This window comes from Talpa europaea (genome assembly GCF_964194135.1).
Source record: "Talpa europaea genome assembly, chromosome: 8".
NCBI lineage: Eukaryota > Metazoa > Chordata > Mammalia > Eulipotyphla > Talpidae > Talpa > Talpa europaea.
In genome coordinates, this window is record NC_140075.1 from 101,255,546 (window position 1) to 101,276,702 (window position 21,157).

The 21,157-nt window shown below is 45.7% G+C and overlaps 1 protein-coding gene across 2 annotated transcripts in view; it reads left to right on the forward strand.

Annotated features, from left to right (window-relative positions):
- FOXN3 (forkhead box N3) overlaps positions 1 to 21,157 on the forward strand; it is a gene marked incomplete at its 5' end in the record, with an annotated part of 204,506 nt that overhangs the window by 101,988 nt on the left and 81,361 nt on the right. For both annotated transcript variants that reach the window (XM_084240662.1, XM_084240663.1), the window contains one exon: positions 397 to 461. In XM_084240662.1, coding sequence (XP_084096788.1) covers positions 397 to 461 — 65 coding nt within the window. The remainder of the gene's footprint in view (positions 1 to 396; positions 462 to 21,157) is intronic.

The following is a 21,157-nucleotide window of genomic DNA, read 5'->3' on the forward strand; positions in this document are numbered from 1 at the left end:
CTTGATCTCAGAAAACATGGATAGGAATTCTTCCTCACGTAAATTCATAAAATGATGAGCAAGATAGCAGCTGTTTTTAAGTCATAATCTATGATGTTGACCCATGTGAATTTGCTGTTTTGATTATGTACAAATGATTGCAGTGCCCGGCAGAGAGCGTGGGCCAGACCGGAACCAGAAGCCCCACACAGACAGTTCCGCCGTGCAATAGGAAGCCCATCGATCATAAAGCAATCCTAATGGTTTTTAAAGATGCATTTTCAGAGGGTGTAAATAATGCATCATTGGGAAAGTGTTCGAGGCCACTTGGACCCTGTGCCTGAGAAGAGGTTGCTCTGAGTTCCGGCGAGTGAGTGGCCATGACCTGCTCTTAATGCTGCTTCTTTTCTCTTTCAGCACATCAGGTCCACCCATCTGGCCGGGCAGTACCTTCTTCAAGAGAAATGGAGCCCTTCTACAAGGTAGGTCTTCAGCAGCACCTCTTCTCCTCCTGCCCCCTGGTGACCCTTCTCGATGCTTGGGAGCAATCAGGAAAGTTCTGTCCTGTCTGGGAGTGGGCACTCTTTGGAGAAGTGTGGCTCTTGTGGGTTGGTATGTTTGTCCAGTTCTCTTTATTTCTTTCTACTCAATTCTCCGGATTGCTATGAATTGTTAGTCTAAAGCCAGGGCTGCTGCTTTGGTCTGGCATCACTGGTCACGTTGCAGAAGTGTTTGGTTTGCTTTGGTAAAGTTGGAATTGCGGGGCTGTAGACGTGCGACAGTAGCATAGACGGCTCATAGAAACACCCCTCTGTGGGTTGCTAATGCCTGGACTAACGAGGTATGATTTGGGTGTTCTGGCCTCTTGGCCATCGTGGACACCACCCGTTCCTTGTTTCCCCTAATATCCATGTGTACCTGGGTGTGACCGTGGTTTGCTCCAGGTCTTGTTGTTCAGTCCCCTCCTTCGTCCCTGCAAGCGCCACTGGAAGAGGGGCGCCCTTCCTCTGCTGCTTTGCACCAGGGCTGATCTGAGGCACTCAAGAATTCAAAGTGTATTAATGACCAAAGTTAAAGGCAAATAGATGGTTAAAAAGAAGAGTAAGATGCATTCCAAGTGCTCTAAGAAATCACTTTGGGGTGATTGCTGTTTGGGCTGTCTGCTCTGTAGATAAGATGAAAAGGGCTGGCTCCTAAGATTTTCCCACTTCCTTTCCCCATCAACCTGGTGACTGCCAGGTGTCAGAGCAGCCCAATGGCCCAGAGTAGATGGAAGTGGTTGTACCAAGAGCTTTAGAACTGTACAGGGCTGATGGTGAGGAGCTTTCCTACATTTTGGTTGGTTCAAAGCTGTTAAGCCTCCTGTCCTTAAAAGTATACGCTGAGGACCAGGCATTGACTATCAGTGTGGCTAAGGCTAAAGACACCCATCTTTGTATTTCCAGAGTAGCTGAAGCAATTGTAACAGGTGTCATCACATCCTGCAATTGCATGGTGTCTCTTTAATTGCATTGGAAATTGGGAGCTTAAAAAATTTCTTTGTATTTTTGCTTGATACAGGTACAATTTCAGCAGGCAAGTTTGGGTTAATCCTAATTTTAATGACCATCACAGATAGCCTAATATTTAAGAAAAAAGGGAACTCCATCCACTCCTAAAATTTAATACATAATTTAAAAAAAAATCTGTCTTGTTCTCCCTTCAGATAGTCTATGTGGAAACTGATTATGATGAGCTTATTGGTTTTTATTTTTCAAGTGAATTTCAAAGTTATGTGCATCTTTACTTCTTGATCTGTGATATTCATGTTTATATATATCTTTTTAGTTTTTCAAAAAATCTTTAGTTTTTCCTTTTCTTAGAGCATTTTCTTACTGGATTTTTGTTCATTAAGTTCTACATTATTTAAGACTTGTTCTAACCTGAATATAAGTTGTGGGTTTTTTAATCTATGAGGCGGGAAGCGTGAGAGAAATATCGATTACATTTCTAAAGTTGAATGATTTCATGAATAAGTTTCTGTCTCCTGAGTGGTCGACCTTTTTTCTCTTCCTGATAGGGTTAAAATTTTTCCTGATCACTCTAGGCATTGAGAATTACAATTTCAGATGCTCCTTGAATCCGCATGCAATTCAATACTGCCCATTTATTTTTGGTACATTGGAAATCAGAAGAAAGTTGGTGAGAACTCGAGCGTGTGGGTAGAGACTTGTCGACAGTCTTTTTCTGTGATGTTTCCTCACTTGTTGTACCTGTACGTAGAGTTCATGAGACATTTTGTTGTGATAAGATTTTTCCAACTATGTATGTTGCTTCCTAATTAATATTTTTGTGTCCCTTGGGTGGGTGTTATTGGCGCATCATGAAGTGGCTCGTGCCCACAAGCAGAAGTTTTGTAATAAAGACTGGGTCTCTAAAGAAGGCAGCTCCCTGATCATGCCAGTAGGAGGTGTAGATTATTTTCAAGTAGAAGAGAATATACCTGATTGATGTCCACTTTTGTTCTCTTTATCCTTTACAGTTTCAAAATTTGCACACTTTCTTTTTTCCCATCACATGCATTTTTCTAGGTGATCAGACCAAGGAACTTCTCAGGTATTAGGTTCCAGCCACAAAGATTGGCATTGAGGGGGAACAGGATGCCTGTCCCTAAAGAACTCAGTTCTTAGAAGTGTGTAGAAAGTGATGCTTGGTCGTGCCCGATGACACAGGCTCAGGAACTGGCCCACAGAAGCCCAACATGCCCCTGACCCTGGCGTTCCAAGCCGGGCTTGGGGCCAACCTGCTGTGTGTAGTGACCCTGGGGACTGCGACCTGAAGAATGCAGGAGCAGCAGCATAAGCAAATGTGCTGAATGTTTTTCCAGAAAAGAGACTTATTTTCCTCAGGAAGCTGGGTGCCTAGGGGCTGTCACATCTTGGGAGGATTGGGAATTGAGCGAAGCCTTGAAAAATAGATAGATGTGGGCATGCATAAATGAGAGGAAGGAGCATTGCAAGCAGAAGCAACAGGGGCATGTAGGCTTGGGGGGCAGGAATGGGGAGCACAGATGAATGTGGTAGTGCAGAACACAGGCCATTTGGGGGCACTTGGGGATGATGACATCGCTGGCTTCAAGGTAAGCCGGTGGTGTCATCCCCAAGTGCCCCTGAATGAGAAGAATGTTGTCATGTCCAAAGAGGAAGCAATGGAAGTTAAAACCTGAAACGAGGGATCACATGACCTGATGGTTACAATGGGACCTGCGTGTGGCCCAATAGCTGATGTGTAAGCCCTTGGACAGAAATGTCGTACAACTTTTTCCAACAATGAGCCAATTGCCAGAATTAACTGGAAGTCCTTGAGGTCCGACTTGAGTGTGGCCTCTGTATTTTGGTTCCCGATGAATCACCTCTCAGTTTTCAGGATAATGGGGTAAGATTGGGTTTGGATTACATCAGGCATGGGTACTTAACATAATTGGTCGTTTCATCAATTCACAATATTCTAAATGCTATTTAGGCTGCTCGAGACCATTTCAGTCTGTTAGCAGTTCCAGGGACTAGAGAGCACTTCAGTCCTTGCACAATGAAAACCTAGCAGAAAGCCAGAAAGTGACAAACCATTGTTTAAAGGTGACCGCGGGCAGGTGAGTGTGACTGCAGGAGGGGCCAGCTGACAGGGGTCTCCAGCAGTCTGTTACTCTGTGTCTGTATGACTCTATGTGTTTGAAATATACTTAATTTTAATCAGTTAATAACAGCTCTTATTTCCTAAGGTAAAGCATTTATATGCATCCCTTTTCCAAACTCCCTGTCCCCACCGCAGCATACACATTCCAAATTAGATGACTTTAAGTAGTCATCACCCTCAGGTGAATTATCCTAATGCGCCAGAGATTCCTAAAAATCATAGACATTTTCCTGGCCCCCAGTCTGACCTTCCTCTGGCCCCTTAGATTTCATCCACAGGGCATCCCTGTTGTCGTCAGTCTCACGTGCCCTCTACCAAAAGCGGTTACAAACCATCCTGTCTGCCCTAGGGCCTTACTAGGCCTGCCCGCTGCTGCCTTAACCTTGGGCACCTCTGACTACCTCCCCCAGCTCTGCTCTGAGCCCTCCCCTGCGGCCCCACCTGCATTTTCCCTGTCTGCATGCCAGGCACTGTATTAGGCTCCCATGACCCGGAGAGGCCTGGAGCTTGCCCCTTAGCCACTTTCAGCCCATTCTGGGGTCAGAACACAGGTCCTGGCCCTTTCCAGGAAGGACCGATATGAGTCACATAAACCTGACTGGCCTTCCTGGCCCTCCCTCTGCCTGCCTTTTCTACATGGCACCACTATCTGGTCACTAATTATCAAATCTTTGTCTGGAGTATGCAGCAGTGGAATTAAAATAAATTCCATAACACACCTAACAGATTTTTATTTCCATTCACTTCTCACAACCCACTGGGCAGTCTAGAGAAATGCAGAGAAATCCTGCAAGACGCTTCAATGTACTCCTGGTTCCCGAGTGCCCAGGGGCTCTTGCCTTGCCAACCTCCTGAAGCTGATTCTGATGTTAGGTAGATGGCTTGCTTTGGAGAAAGCCTGTCTCCTGAGTTCTAGGTTGGCTTCTTGTGTGTACAGCAAGTCCTTGGATGTTGTTTTGTTGAATGGGGTTTTATTGTGTGTTGACGAGAAAAAATGGGCAGCGGCCACTGTGTGGAGTGGGCATGTGCTCCCAGGTCTGGTGGGTTTTCTCTGGGGATCCGGTTTCTTTCTGCATCCCAGGGATATGATACTCACTGGTGCGTCTGCTCCCCCAGATTGCGTGAGTGTGGGTGGGGGTGACTGCTCAGGGAGGTGCAGCCTCTCCAGGGAGGGAGCTTATCTTGCACCCTGAGCTGCCAACATAGTCTCTGGCCACCTGTGACCTGAACTGGAGGAACTGAGTTGCGAAATAATGAATGAATGAATGAGTGAACAGAAATGTTTGCCCAGAATTAGAAGCCTTTTGGGTCTTCATTTAGAAATTTGGTGCTGTTTTTATGACCTGAGAGATATATAAGAACGTAACTCTTATTTATCTCAATTAGCCTCCAGTTGTATTGGTTTCACTCTAGTTCGTGTCACTTAAAGCCGCCTTTTCCGAGGTCCTCTGGGTGACGTGAAGTCAGGATTTGCTATACTTTCCTCGGAGTAACACTGTGAATCACCCACTGTCCACAACCTTCACCCTCTCTGCAGCTCACCCGTGCACTTTCACTGCTGAGGTGCACATGGTACCTCTCTTTGCTTGTCTTTCAGGCCACAAAAGGCTCACGAGCAAGCACTCAGCATGTCAAACAAGTGATAGTGAATTCAGGGAACCTTGGTTCGTGTCCTGCTTATTGACTTTGGTCAAACCACGTGATGTCCCTAGGGCTCCATGTTCTTAAGTGAATTAAGGGTGGCCTTCAGGGGCGAGGAGCTTCTTATGGAGTGTCTGCTCTGTTTGATTCTAGCATCTCCCTTAAAAATAGGTCAAAATGGATTTGGGAGCTTAACTCTAAGTCAGTGGGAAAAAATACTGCTTCAGCCAACTGTGCCTGCACCTGGACGAGTTCAGAGGCAAGGAGAGTGGTGGCAGCCTAAAGATCTCAGTCCTCAAACAAGACAGTTCTCAAAGGTCTCCTGGATCTTAGGGAGACAGGATATTATTGATGTGGGCAAACTGAAAGCAAACCCCATTTTAGCTTCTTGGGTAATTGGTTTAACTTCTGATACTTGTCTCATGGGGTCCCCTTGAGGATTTGGATGGATTCATATTAATAACGCAGTGGAAGCGTGCGATCAGTTCCCAGAGTGAGTTATCACAACATGTTATAGAAACTCTGAATCTTAGGAAAATAGGGCGATAGTCCCCTGAACATGGATTCCCAGGGCTCTCATCTTCCTGCTAACGCTACCTTGGTCCACTTGCTGGGGCCGGAGATTCTTGGGACCAGGCAAAAAAGATCAGAGATGTCCCGGCTCCTGCTGGGGTTATACAGAGAAATGAAAGAGCGTGTACTCCTATCTCAGACTCCTCATCAACAGGCCAGCCTTAACCCCAAGCTGCACCCAGCTCTAAAATCATCTGAGCTCAGCGGGTACCCAGAGTCAGCACCACACCCACCCTGGTTTGAATTCTCCCTCTCTGGATACCAGCTGTTTGACCTTGGGCCTCCGTTTGGGTCTTCTGGAAAGTGGGTCTCTGAAATGTGTTTCCAGAATATGTGAACATTAAAAGAGAAGGTGAATGGAAAAGCCTCCTTCTGGTCCAGTGCCTGGCGCCTCCCGGGCCGCTGGAAAAGAGCAAAGGTGTGCTCTGAGCGTTAATCCTGCAGCCTTATCAAGGTGAAAAGTTCCCCAACCCTTCAAAGGAGCTTTCTCCCAAGCTCCCTCAGAAGGGCCTCACCTGACTGGAGACTCGGGAGGCTGCGGTTATTTCTGGCACTCTCCTCCCATAAAGGCCCTGGGATTGCAGGTTTTGTCTGGGGTTACCCGGACCCTCCCCCACACCGTTCTCTGACATTTGGTCACAGCCCAGGGCTCTTTGGCTTTTTTCATCTAATCTGCTCCACAAGCTGACTCTCTCGTCCATTTTGCAAACGAGGGCTTCTACCTAATGCATAAATCTCCTGATTCTTGCCCCTAGGCACACCCATTAAAAAAAAATTATAACAGAAAGAGAAAATAAACCTCTCTCCAGATCCCCCCAAGTCCTAATTGCCTTCTGTCCTCTTTAGCCCTCCTTGTTCTTATGGGCTCTCCTGGCTTATAGCTCATTGTTCTGCTCTGATTTACCTTTAAAGATATTTATGTAACTACACTAATAAAGTCCACTAGCTGTTTTTACAATCAGGTGAACTGAAAAGGAGCACTGGTCAGCTCTGACTAATCACAAGTTTCATGTGGTCTCTGAGAATATACTCTTAAGTTAATTTTAAAAATATAAGGAAACTCCATGGTAAAAAAAAAAAAAAAAAAAAAGCCTTTGGTCAGTTCTGACCTTTCCCCGACTCCCAGGAATCCAAATTTGCCCAATCTGCAATTCTCCAACTTCCCCAGCGCCTGCCACCCAGCCCAGCGTGGGATCTGAAAACCTCAGTGGCATAGCCTGTATTTTCTGTTTGACTTTAATTTCAAACAGGCTCCACCACTAACTACAGTGACCATTTCCATGAAAATCCAGGGTTGCATCTGAAAAAGTGGCATTTCCTGTGGACAGAAATGGGGCAGTCAGAGGTGTGGCTAGCATGGGGGACAGGACATAGAGCCACCTGGCCAGATCCTGACGGTGGGTGTGGAGGGTCTGTCTTTGCTATGCCAGGGACTAGTCCTGCAGGAGGTGGAAACTGAGGCTGAAGTTTAGGAGAGACTAGAGCGATAGAGGGAGTTTTAGAGTAGTTGAGCCCATTGAATTTATGGGCCTTGGTACGATTTTCAGGGGAGTATAGAATGAAAAGAGGGAAAGGTCTACAGAGCCAACCAGCTGGCACACCGAGGCTTCCAGTAGAAAGAGGTGGTAGCTGACAGCAGGGGTGTCGTAAACAGGGCATCACCTTAGTGAAGGGCACGGCATTTCAGCAGCAGGAAGGGGCACCCCTTGTGCCCAGAAGCTGAGGAGGACAGTACTGAAGACAGACCACCTGTCTTTGAAGACAGACCACCTGCCATTGAGCAGTGCCCACCCCCTGCTCCACCCCCCAGTGGGCCCTCCAGTGAGGCAGCCAGGAACTGCTTCTGTCTCTATGAACTTGTGTGAGCTGGACACGTCACAGCAGTGGCATCGTACAACACGTGATCTCTTGTGTCTGGCTGTATAGAGTATTTATGTCATTTGTACACTAAGGCCCAAGCAATTGTCTGCTTTAGGTCACAGAACCAGAGTCAGAAACCTAGACCCATGCCCATCTTTGCTTCAAAGCAGCATAAATATTTCAGACTGGTTCTCCACCCTAGAGATTTAGATGTTCTGCAGTGTTTTGCAGATCTGGGCTGGAGAGGATCCCTTTAGAATGCTTAAAAGCAATTCCAGTGACAAGATGAAATGGAAACGAAGACCTGTGTTGTCTTCCTTCATTCAAGTAATTAAGGTGCTTCCTTTTGCTTTTGACCCCTGCACATGACTGTTGGAAAAAGCTAATGTTAGGGTCTTTTAAAGATGGTAGAAGGAGAAAAAGAGAAATCCTGAAATTAGTCATTCAAAGATGAATCAGTGAGAGGAACTCTTAAACAGAATGAATATTATATTTGAGTATCTGAATTTTATACCGAGGGAGGCAGATAGAGGTATTTTTACCAATTACTATTAGTAAACAAGAGTGAATCGATCTGTTTACCAATTATTATAGATCAGTAGGAATACTTCCTTGTAGTTTAAATTTTTGAGCATTTAGATGTTTTTTTCTAGTCTATTAAATTGTGTCAGATGATAAATTATAAAGATTATGTAACCTTGGCTCATATTGCACCGGAGAGCCTGCTTTTATCAAAGTGCTCAATCTTAAAACACAATGGGAAAAGTCAATTCCCTTGAAGTTCTGTTAACCATGCATACATGGAAATCTAGAAATATTTTTATACAATTGCCAAGATGCTTACAATGTAAAAGAATTTTGTAGAATGTACTTTGAGTGAGCTGTTCACATGAGTTTCAGAAGTGAACTTAGAAACGCCAACCTGCAAGCTGCCAGAGGTCAAGTTTTGTTTTTGTTTGGTTTCTTTGACGACTGAAGGGTGTGGCAGAGAGCTCTGGGGTGGTATCTGCTACAGTGCACGTGATAGGTTAGATTGGGGTGCATGTGCTCTTACACTTGCACTTTGTGAACCTATGAGAATGTCTCTCCTGCCATCCCTTTGCCCTTTTTTTTCTGGTGTTTTCTGGTGCCTTCTTTTCCAGCTGCCCAGTTGTCTTTGCAAATGATGATGTAAAGATAACAGACTTCAGTTTTCAAATTAGACATGCCTTGGGCTCTTCCCTGCCTTGCTCCTAATTGCCCTCTCACTTCGGGAAAGTTATGTAAGCCTCTTTGAGCTACCATGAGGTGCAAAAAGACCAGTCTTGCAAGATAGGTAAAATCATTGTAAGGATGACGTGAGGACACTTGGTGTGGTGCTGGTGCTCCTGGCACTGAGTAGGTGCTCAATGCAGGTACTACCGCCACTGCCTTCACAGACAGGGAGAGAGGAGCATGAACCTGAGTTGACTCTCTTGGGTTAAAAGGCTTCTGCTGGCCCTCCCTGGTAGTGCAGAGGATTAAGACACTGCCTCTGAGGCTGTGCACAGCCACTGCAGCACGAGTTCAATCCCGGCCAGGGAGCTACCCACATGGCACAGCAGACCTCTCCTGGCTTGCCTGCTGCTCCCCTCAACAGTGTATTTCAGTCAGTCTGCCTGTTCTGCTCCCCATTCTGTCTCTGGTGAGTCCTCTCACTGCCCCCCCCCCATACCTCTGCCCTGTGCCCCAGTTATTATATGCATGGATAAATAAATATTAAAAAAAAAAAGGCCTCTGCTGTCCAGCCCACCAGCCCTCTGACCTCCAGTAACTCACCTGATCATTCTCAGCCTTCCCTTTCTAGCTGAAAGGACAGTAGTGCTCACTTCTTGGCATTTTGTGAGACCTGAAATCAACAGCACATGCACAGAGGCCAACTCAACTTCTGAGTGTTGAATAGAGCATTCATCATGTGTATGAGAGCACTTCTGCAGTTTCCTAGGATTTTCAATACCTTCCACCCTCAACAACAGCAGACCAAACAATAATAGCATAAAAAAATCCTTCCCCAGTTGAATGGAAGTTATACCTCCGGGAGTGTTTAAGGCTGTTGTCACTCTTTCTGACTCTCCTGAAACATGAAGGCAAATACCCAAGGGAGACCCCAAAAGAGGAGCAGAACTTTAGTCTTCAGCAGCTGTCCTTGCTGACACCTCCAGAAATGTGACACAGAAAGCAGCTTCCTTGGGAATAGATTGCAATGGCTTGTGATCTGCTTTCCTGCTTCTTCCTCTTAATGTGCCTGATGGTGCCAGAATCTGGAGTAGATGGAGACCTTTGCAAGGATTAGTTTCAGGAATGGGAGGGTGGGAGGGAGGGAGAGAAAGAGACCTGCTTGCAGTGATAAAGAATTTTAGAACATCCCAGTAGGGATCACATTGGACTTGTCCTGCCTTGTGGTCACTGTAGCACACATGAGCTGTCTGTCTTTGGGCTCTGGATTTTTTTATGGGGATGTTAGGATGATCTCATTCTGCTTATTTGACACAAATTGTGTTAGAACTATGGCCTGTGTCTGATGACATCTGCCGACCACTGTTCTAGCCCAGGGCCTTGCTTGTGGGTTTGTTCCCATGCACTCAGCCAGATTGTGGGGCTTTGTGACCAGATCCTTGTGACGTGTAGAAATGCCAGTGGTGTGTTTGCCCTTTGTGTCAGCCTCTCTCGTGTTTTGAGTGACTTCATTCTCTACTTTTTGCCATAGGTGGGAAACACAACAGTGAGATTGAAGTTATGTCTTTGAACTTCGAGGCTAACAGGGTACCAGCAGCCATATTAATGCACTGAAGGCATCTTTCCCCTCTTTTCAGTTCCACTGCCCTCAACTTCCAACATAAACTTCAAATGGGAGGTGCTGCTTGTTATAAGAGGCCCCTGGTTGGTTGAGGGGCAGGCACCTCACCTGGTACCTATTATCTTGGGTCTGGAAGCTCTAAACTATGCCTGACATCATCATGTTGGATGCGCCGATGCGTAAGAATGGTGCAAAGGAGCAGACACAGGGGTCACCGCCCCCCCCCCACTGCCCTTCTGTGGTAGGGCTAGATGAGCTCATAGATGTTCCATTTTACTTAAACCAGCTTGATGTTTTTCCTGACTAATAAGAAATCTTGAAATTAATAGCATCAGTTAAACTAAATTCATATCACCAATGATTTCTGTGTGTCGGTGAGATTCCAACCTCACCATTGTCTTGGAAACACACTTAGTGGTTTGGCTGTGACTTGAAAGAATTTAAGATGAGTTTGGTAGAGCTTTTCAGAGATGGTGGCTTGACCAAAGCATGCAAAGTGGGAACATAGCAGTAATAATAGCTTTTGTATCTGTCCCCCAACTCAGTTCACCAGAGCCTATTTCTACCAGAGAAATTTCTACCTATTTGGTAGAAATAGGCTCAGAGCAGCTCAGGTTGAGTTCACAGGGTAACTGCCAGCAGCTTCTCAGGCTGCAGACATCAGCTTTGAATCTAGCATTTGTCCAGTGTCCCCAGGAAAAGGGGATCGCTCTATAATTCAAGTGGCTCTTGAGTCACATGACCAGCTGAAACCACTGTAGCTGGAGGAACCAGAGGGGCCGATGGACTTATGCTGGGGGTGGAGATGTGCTACCCTTACTTGGACAGATTGGGAAATAGAAAGTTTTCAGATGCAAAGATGGAGAAAGGAGCTGTATTTCAACAGCACAGCCATTTAAAAAAAAAGCCAGAGTGATGGGCACAAAAATGTTAGGATGGATATGCAAGTATAGGTCACTAGTAAGTGGGGGAGCCAGGGCCTGGATCTGACCTTCCCATCTGAGACTTTTCCAGCTTTCTTTTTATCGTACCAGCCATTCTCCATGAATGTATGGGACTGCCAATGTGTCAGGGAATACTGCAGTGTCGGTCAAGTTAAAATAATTTTCCAGAGGCACAGAATCCTCATTAATAGTGGAACTCACATTCTTTGGTCAGAGTTGGAATTGGAGAAAGAGCCGTCTTGACTAAACCGCCTCATGGTGAGGAGGGAGAGATGGGAGGGACACTGGCCATTACTGACAATTAACCTTGAGATCTCTTCAAACTTCCCCTAGCAGCCAACCTTGACCCACAGAGCCCCAATTTTAGAGGCACTTGGGAATCAAGGTAAAAGGACCTCTGATCTCATGTGGCTTACAGTCGTGGTCGGAGATGAAAGTGAAGGGATGACTCAGGAGCTGTGGTGGTCTGTTGCACGGCAGAAGGGCTCCATTCTAGGGAGGAGGCAGGAAAGCCTCCACTGGGGGTGTTGCTTGGGCACCACAAGGTGGCTGTCCCTGCACCCCCTGAATCCATCCCCTTCCTGAGCCACTCGATGTGGTCAGTTGTTCATTTCTCAATCCCACTGCGCTCTAGGCCCCAATAAAAAAGAGTTGCCCTTATATTACAGCAATGGCAGAAACACTCATTCACCAAGCTCACAAAACAAACCCAGGTCCAAGGAAGTGCACTGAGCATCTGGGTGGTGCACAGGTGTTCTGAAGCAAAGGAGCCACCTGATGAGGTAGCAGACTTTATTCCTGCCAGGAAAGAGCTTGGCAAAATGAAAGGAAAAGGTACCTGGCAGATTTGTGGGGAGATTATGATAAAGGTAGTGGAACCTAGGGAGGTGGGTGACTAGATGGTGGGAACTGGCATTGTGGGACAGTTCAAATTGCATGTTGAAATTAGGCATGTAAGGGGAGGTAAAGAACTAGTAGCAGGTCTTCGTAAAAATAGGAAACTGCCACAGGATGGGACGCACTATGTCACCCGGTCACCGTGGCAGATAGAAGGCTGACTAGTGGCAGGGTCAAGGCTGCCGCTAAAGGTGGACAGATGTGAGCAGCTGTATCAACTGGGTGCAAAGAGGGTGGGCTCAGCAGGCAATGAAGAAGGGGTATGGGTGGAGTGAGGTGGGATGGGGGCCAGTGGGCACAGGGGGAGTAGAGCCTCAGCATCCATTCTCTAGCATGCCTTTGCATTTTTCTCATTACCCAGCCTTCTTAGGAAAAATAGTAATAATCACCTCTTAAATCAGTATAATTTGAAGAGTAATTGAAATGAAAATCCAGTTCAGAACCAAAGATATAGCCTCTTCAATCTCACTTGCTAGTTCCCAACTTAATTTTAAAAATTAAGACACCTCTAATGAGATTCAAAATTGTTCATAACCCAAAATGTTGTGCAGAGAAGATAAGATGCTAAGTGGGAAAATGGGTTCCATTTTGTGTGTGCGTGTGGAAGGTGCAGGGCAAGGTGCAGGCTATTTTTTCTCTGTATAAGGCTATTTAACTATAAATGGCATTTGTTAGCCTTGTGAGTCAATGAATTTGGAGGAAAATGGATTGCCTAAAATAGTTCTTGTGCTACAGAACTGAGTCTGGCATTGGAAGGAAAACTGTTTTTGACAATCCCTTGTAATAACTCTCTCTCTGTGACACACGCACATAGCCATTTCTACCGATGCATTCATTAGGTATAGGTATAGCCTTTCAATGTGATCAAATACTTGGCTTTGAACATCTGTTTCTTCTTCTTCTTCTTTTTTTTTTTTAAAAAGATTTATTTATTTATGCACACAAGAACTGGGGTACAGGCTAGAGGTGTGGGGGGTGAGAGGATTCACCAGAGACAGAATGGGGAACAGAACAGGCAGATCTACTGAAATTCATTGCTGAGGTGAGCAGCAGGCGAGTCAGAAGAGGTCTGCTGCTCCATGTGGGTAGTTCCCTGGCCGGGGATCGAACTCATGCTGCAGTGGCTGTGAATAGCTTCATAGGCTGTGTCTTAACCCCTTGCGCCACCAGGGAGGCTCTGAACATCTGTTTCTTCTTCTGTAAGATTAGAAGAAACCTCCCCCACCCCACCACCACCTCTCAAGAAGTCAATGAAATCAGGAATAATCCAGTGCTTGGTGACTCCAGTGGGTCCTCTTGGCTTGGTGTTGCTCACAGCTCCTTCACAGGGAAAGCGTGCAAAGAAAAGTCGAGCCCACATTTATCCCTGGGTTAGAAGGCCGTGTAGACCCGGTCGAAGGAGCCGCTGTGTTCATCTGGGTGCTGAACAGGTAAATTATGACAATTCATTGCCCTGTCCATCTGTGTGCACCTTGCTGGGTACAGTTTACTTCAGTCAAAAGTTTCAAAAATGACTGGGTAACATAAATTTCATTATACCTGCTTGATTTCAGATTCTTATTATGTGCACTGAGCGAACCTCAGAATTCTTACATGATTAAAAAATGAGATTGTCATAGAGTTGATTAAATCAATGTAGTGAATGAAAGCTTGGGTGAAACACAAAGTAGCAAGAATTTCTCTCGCAATTCAAGCGTGTTTTATTAAGGCCAGCGAACCTGCCTGTTACTGATATTGTTAATACAATATTTAGATTCTATTTTGAACATGCCAGCTGGCAAAGATTACTGAAATGTCAATCTCTCCTGAGAGTGGGTTGTTGTTTTTTTTTTTTTTTAAAACATTCATAACCAGAAAGTTAGGTTCACATATTTAAGACAAATTTATGTAACTCCAAGTAAAATTAGAGAATAAAATGAAACCTCCTTAGCAAAAACTTCAAGACACGTCATTGACTCATGCGAACTTGAAAATTTCACCTAAACATAAGTGGATTTTCATCAAGCATTTTAATGGGTAAATATATTGAATTAATTGAGTTTGCAATCAGGAGTTAAACCTGTGTGCTTTAAACTTCTTAGCAAGCATTTTGTTAGTGAAGAAGAGATTGTGTTTGAAAACGCTTGAGGTTTGTGACTTCCGGTGAAATGTGGAATAACCAGGATCGTATTCAGCAGAAAGCACATACAACCGGGATTGTACCGGGAAGACTGACTAGGAAGAGAGTCCCCTTCTCTGGGGAGATGATCAAGGTGTTCGGGGAAGCCTGTCAGATCAATGGTTATCTTCAAATAAATGCCACACATCAGCCTTTTGTAAATATGAAGTGGCTGATGCTGCCTCCTGAGTTTTCAAATCTCTTAAGAATGTGTTGCAATAAAAAAACAAACATCGTTTTCAAATGACGGTTCAGACATGGCTTTTGTTTGTAGTGTTCCTGGGACAGAAACTACACTTCAGGAACTGAGGGGCTCTCTCTCGTAGGCCTGTGGTTGAGACACTATTATAATACATTTTCTTACTTTAGTTTAGTACCTGCATGTCCTGATTTTGACTAGTTTAACTGTTGTGTACACAGGAAAATCAAGTCACTACATATTTCTGGATGTGTGGGGCTTCACTCCTATAGTCACCTGTGCCAGGCCTGGACATGTTGCTTGAGGCCAGTCTCCATACCCCTGGTGTGGGGTGTTCCATTATTTTTATCTCTGTGATAGTGCAAGGAGGGACACTCCTCACTTTGGGGATCACATAATGTTACAAAATGAAGCTGTGGGGGGTTCTTCCCGAGGTGTTGCTTCAGGTGTCTTAACGTGTTTTCCCTGTTCCCATTTGTCATTCAGGCTTTCCTGGTGGTGAATGAAAAAGTAGCTCTTGCTTATTTTTCCCAAGAACAGGAAATACTACTTCAGTGACCCCATTGAAGTAGTATTTCCTGTGTATTCGGGATCTTAATTTTAGTGGTAGCAGCACAATGCCACAAATCACACATAATGAATCTGTGTAACTCTAAGTGAAATCAGGGGATAAGATGGAACCTCTTCAGCAAAAACTTGGAGAAGATCTTTGGCAAAGCACACAAGCCAAGCTCTAGTTGGTATGTGGTGTGTGGATGCAGGACCAACCAGAGACGTGGAATGTCAAGTTTGGGGTTTCTTTGATACCTCAGGGCCATATCCTCCATGAAGGGACAAGCAAAAGGAGGGCCTGGAGATTCAGGGCTTGTCCTGGGTCACAGGGCAAGTGGGTGGCAAAACCATCCCTCCCCTGGCCTGTCCAAATCTCCTCTCTCCCCACTGGCATAGACTCCCCTTCTCTTCTTGGTGTGCTCAGAGATATGGAAAGGAAGAAAAGAAACCCCAAACATAATCAAAAGAAATCATGTAAAATGGACTTCTTTCTCATCTATCACACTGCACCTGTCGATTCTCAGCTTTTCTTCTTACTGGGCAGTGTTGCATCTCTTCAGGCCTCAGTTCCTCCCTCTGTCAAATGGGAAGAGGGCATGGTAACACCCCAGTGCCTGGTATGCAGTGAGCACTCATAATTACAGGCTGCCATGAAGCCCCTGGGCGGGTCTGGCTGCTCCTGGGATCCTTCTGGGAAGTTTCACACCCCAGTCGGGCCTGGTTTTGGCCCAGTCACTGCTGCTGTGTCTGATCCAGGGTCTGGCCCAGCCCCACCTGGTGCACACCCAGATGCCAAAGAATGGAAAGGCACATGCTGACATGTCCATGATAGTTATTTTGAGCCATGGAAGTGTATCATTTCATATACACTTTTTTACTGACTGCAATAAAGATGCATTATTTACACAACTAAAATATATTAAAAATTAATTAAACTTTGCAGCTGCTAGTTTATGCTCATTAAGTTATTGTAATGGTTAGTGTTGATCTTCAAAGACAAAGCCATATTTGCAAAAATGGAAAGTGACAGAATGTTTAAGGCTATTTAAATATTAGAGACTTGTGAAGCTTTAGCTCTTGTTCCTCCTTGTCCTGAGAGTTCTTACCTCTCTAAAAAAAGACAACCTTCTCCTTCAATTGTTATGTGAAAGGAATTATAATTGTAATGGCACAAACCCTCGGCCTACAGTCCCCCCACCCCGTCCATACACCAGAGGCCAGGGGCAGAGCCAGGTTAGTTAGGAGACTGTGGGCTGGGCCCCCAAGTCCTGAGGCAGATGGCCTGGGATGGGGCTCAGAAGGACAGGGAGCCCCTCTGTATTTAACAACACATGGTGATCACCACTAGCCCAGGGGGGTCTTCCCTGCAGCCCAGAGCTCTGGTCCTGGCTGCAACTGGGCCTGTGGTCCCCCAGGATTCCTGGCCACATCAGGAAATGTTCTGGCTCTGAGCCACGAGAACTGATGCTCTCACAGATACAAGAAAACATTTCAGTGGCAGAGCGCAATCTTTTTGATTACATTTGGGAACAAGTAGTATTTGGGTATTTAGTTCAGCTCAAAGCATAGAGGAGGGTTATGTAGGGACATAGTTCAGGCTGTCTGCAGTACTCAGGGCTTTAGAAAGTTATTCAGTGTTTTTGCACAACTGGAATGATTCTTAGTCTAGGTGATCCATTCACATTGTCTGATACTCAAGGTCACAAACTTCTACTATTGACTATTATTTATATGTCGTTCCATAGACCAACCTGATAGATTTCCTTAATGGCCAGAATTTACAAATTTTATGTATGGATCTGCTGAGTTTAAGAGATAGGTACAGAATTGCATGTCAAGGTTTTAGATTTTGTCTGTCTGTTTTGCTTGAATTTTTTCAATCATCTTAATTTATTTAATATGCAGTTCAGATATGTTTCCAGATGTTCTATAACAACTAGAGCCAATATGAAGGTTTCTATTGGGGGAGTTGACCCCAAAGCCAAAAAGTTTCTTTGGAGCCTGAGTCTCTACTTTGGTGCTTGTTGCCATCTGCTTGAGAGCTGTTGTGCTGTGAAGGGCTGCATGTCAATGACTGTATTTAATTAAGTTGTCTAACATTTCCCACCTCATCCCACAAAGAATTGGCAATGGCTTCTAAAAGTGCAGTGTAACTAGATTTTTCTTTTTTTTAAGAAAGTACAGAAGTCAAGACAAAGGGAAAGTAAAGGTAGTATGATATGGCAAGGGGATAGCATTAAATTATAAAATTATTATCATATCTTCTATGTATGGATATAAAGGGTAGGGCAGTCAATCATGAACTTGGCTCTGAGTTTCCTGGTAGCCAAGGCAAAAAGAGAAACAAGATCATTTGTATTTGTATGGTTTATACGTTCATGACTTTGAAAGTAATTCATTATTGAGGAGAAACAGAGATCCCAGGTACTAACTTGTCAGCAAGACAGATTGAGTTTTCTGTAGCAAGAAGCATCCTTAACATTTATGCCTAGTTTCACAGGCATAGGCAGGGCAGGGCAGCAAGACATTTAGAATCCAGTTCTTCAGCACTGTTCGTTAGTCTGAATGACTGGTGTGGGGTAGGCCTTGGCATTAGTCGTGCTGAAAGTGCCCATGTGATGCTGATGTACAGACAGACTTGATAACCATCCCCTGTTTGAGGTAGTGAGAAAAATGTAACTAAACCGGGAGAGTAGCCAGAGCTAGAAATACTGAGTTGATGGGTTGGGTAAACATGGATGAGCAAGAATGTGAGAGGTGACAGAGTGAGCCTGGAAGAAGCCGGGGTGGGGATGAAAGGGCCTGGGAGAGGAGAATGGGGCACCTTCCTCCATAGGCCTCTCACAGCTTCTCAACCCCTTTCAAAGTGTTGTTTAGAAGAGGATGCAATGCAGAATGGAAAGGTAGACTGTAATGCGAGTAGAGGCATTTGAAGGTAAAACACTGACTATTAAAATTGGATGGCTTTATTTGTTCCATTTATCATCACAGAATATAATTCCTTAAATTAAAAAGTAGAAAAAGGTCAGAAGGTGCCAAGCAGTGAACAGAGCAGCAGCAGTGCTGGCTAGACCACTGGGTACTGCTCAGGGCCCCCTGCCTGTTGCGGGCCAGGCATTGGCCTCAGCCACCCCTGCAGGGCACCCTCTTCCCCCAGCCTCACTGCAGTCTGACCTAGCCAGTGAGTAGAGGAGGTGGGATTTACAAGTTTGCCCATTCCAGGAGAAGCGTTACCCTGGTGCTGCATGTGCTGTGGTTAAGGTTTCTCTTCTCCTCCCCTGCCCTACTCCCCCCAGCGCCTTCTTCTTTACTGAGACCATCCATGGAGCTGAAATAAGGTAAAATGGGAAATCAGAGTTGTTTTGGGTTTAAGGGACCTCAGCCTCCCACTGGACCCCAGTGTTACCCCAAGGAATGGCCAAGCACTGCACCAAGAGCTCGCTTCCACCGCAAGTGGCAGCCTGCTGCCCTTGGTGACCTTAGCAGCATTTCGCCCCTGGATCTCCACCGGAAATCAGCCAAAGTCTTTCAGACTTTTTATAGTGAAAATTCCACCTGGTGGGGAAGCCCAGAGGGGATTTTGAGAGATTTTCTCATCTAGCTTCCTCCCCCAGGATCGGATTATGCACAAATTGGTACTTACAGGTGGTAATTAGTTCTGTTCTTAAAAGATTTCTCTGGAGGATAATTTCACTACTTTCTTCAATAGTATGTTTCAGCCTGAATTTCTAGAAGGAACTTCTCCCCCGTCTTTAATTTGAACCTCACTTCTTATGGATTAAGGACAATTTCCTTTACTTCTATGCTTCGTGAAAAACAAAACCAAGAACAAACGGCAAAATGGGTTTGTCCCCTGCATCATATTAGAACACCTTAAAAAGGCCGCCCTCACCCTCAAATGTCCTCTTGTGCCTTGAGCCTCGTGGGAAGTGCTGGACTTGAACTGCAGCAGTGGGACGGAGTGTCCGTGTGTCCATATGAGTCAGTGGAGGAATTAATGATGGTAACTGTTGGGGGGGCCAACACCATCTCCCACCCCTGCCCCTGGAACCCCCACCTCATACCTACAAGAGATGGCTGAGGAAGGTTCATTTCCAGTTAAGCACTGGAGTTTTTCTCTTCTGAAAAATAACTCGTTCGTGCAAGGATTAAACCTTTGCCCTCAGAGTTCACAAGCTCCGTGTCTATCTACTGAGCTATCCCGCCACTCACAGAATAACCTGGGTTTCAGAATCTGGGCCCTACATGAGTAACTTGAGGAATTCAACGACTTGCTTTTCATTGCTTCTGATTCTTTGAAAAGCAGACTCGCGAAGGTCCCGCCTGCTCAGTCTCCCTTTGGCAGGATATCAAACTGTGGTCTCATAGCCAGGTTTTTCCTGAATAATGAATGAGTCTGTGTCAAGCAAGTCAGAAATAGAAATCAATAAAGCTAAATTCCACCACGAGAGGCAGGCCGGTGATTGCAGCTGGAGAGCATCGAGGCCGTGGACACCGTGCACAGCAACGCTCGTCCTCCAGCGAAGCTCACGGATTAGGGGGAAGAAAAAACCCTGTAACTTGGCAGGAGTCACTCAAGGCATCCGAACTTGAGGTGCCAGCTCTCTGGGTTAGAATGACTCGGCCCTGGCCGAGCACAGATCTCTTGGGAGCCAAGCACCAAACGTCTTCATAAATCCTGTGTTTGCAGCAGTGGGACCAAAACAGACCCACACATGGCCTGTCTGTCTTGGCCTTGTGGAACGTGGTGAGACCACAAGCTCCTGGAAGATGCTGGTGACCTCACCTGGCACCCCTGGGCATCGAGCTGCCCGTCAACCATATGTGCAGGTCTAACCACCCCCACAGGTAGGGGTGGCACAGAAACAGACTTTGATCACCAGAGACACAATCTGGATTTTAGTTTGAGGAAGATTAAAGCACATGATGTGGAGAGGCTTTTTTTAGGCTGTTGTTCCATGAAAGATTACTTGAGCTCCCTTTGAAAATGACAGCAGGCACCCGGAGGAAAGCAGGGACGCATGGGGACAGGAGGCGGGCAGGGCAGGGCAGGGCAGGGCATGGCAGGACTGGGACCCCAGTGCTGCTCAGCTGACAGGGATATGGGCAATCTTGGCAGGCTTTTGATGGTGGGTGTAACAGGTACACCCCTTTAGGGAGTGTTGGGACCCACCTTCCCCACCTCCATCACCTGGGCAGCAGTCTTGTGCCACAGGTGTACTGGGACATTTAAAAAATATGCTTGGAAGTGGTTCTGGCAGGGGGCGGGGACTTCCTTTGCAAAGTGCACCTTCTATTCTCAGAAGGACCTTTTTTTTTTTTGAGGATGCCGATGAGCATCATGTTTCTTTGAAGGTCACTGTGTGTTGACATTCAAGCCTGGACACCAGCGTCATTCATGGTGTCTTTAGAATCCTGTTCAGAATGTTCTGCAGGCGCTTTGAAAACAGCTCTGGCCTAGGAGCAAGGGCTTCTGACTTGACCTTAGCCCCATTCCTTAAGAGCCAAATGGACGTGCAGTTTGGGCTCCACTCTCTGAGTGTTAGGTCGTCACACAGATGGATGTGTTCGATAGGGTCATTTCTTCAGTCCCATATGGCCTTCGGCGCTCTATGTGCAGGAATGGATTCATCATGAGATTTTTTGTACTTCATTTTCCTCACCATTCTCCAAGTCTAGAACGTGTCTGATATAGAGTAAACCATGCCAGGTGAATGAATGAATGGGTGATTATTGGCTTAGATTATTGGCTTAGAATGAACACAGACCAACAGTAACTTGTCTGTGCCTGATTTAAATACAGCAACCTTTGTTTCCTTCTGTTGGACTTGAGTCTGCACAAGTTGGAGATTTGGTCACTCCTGGAA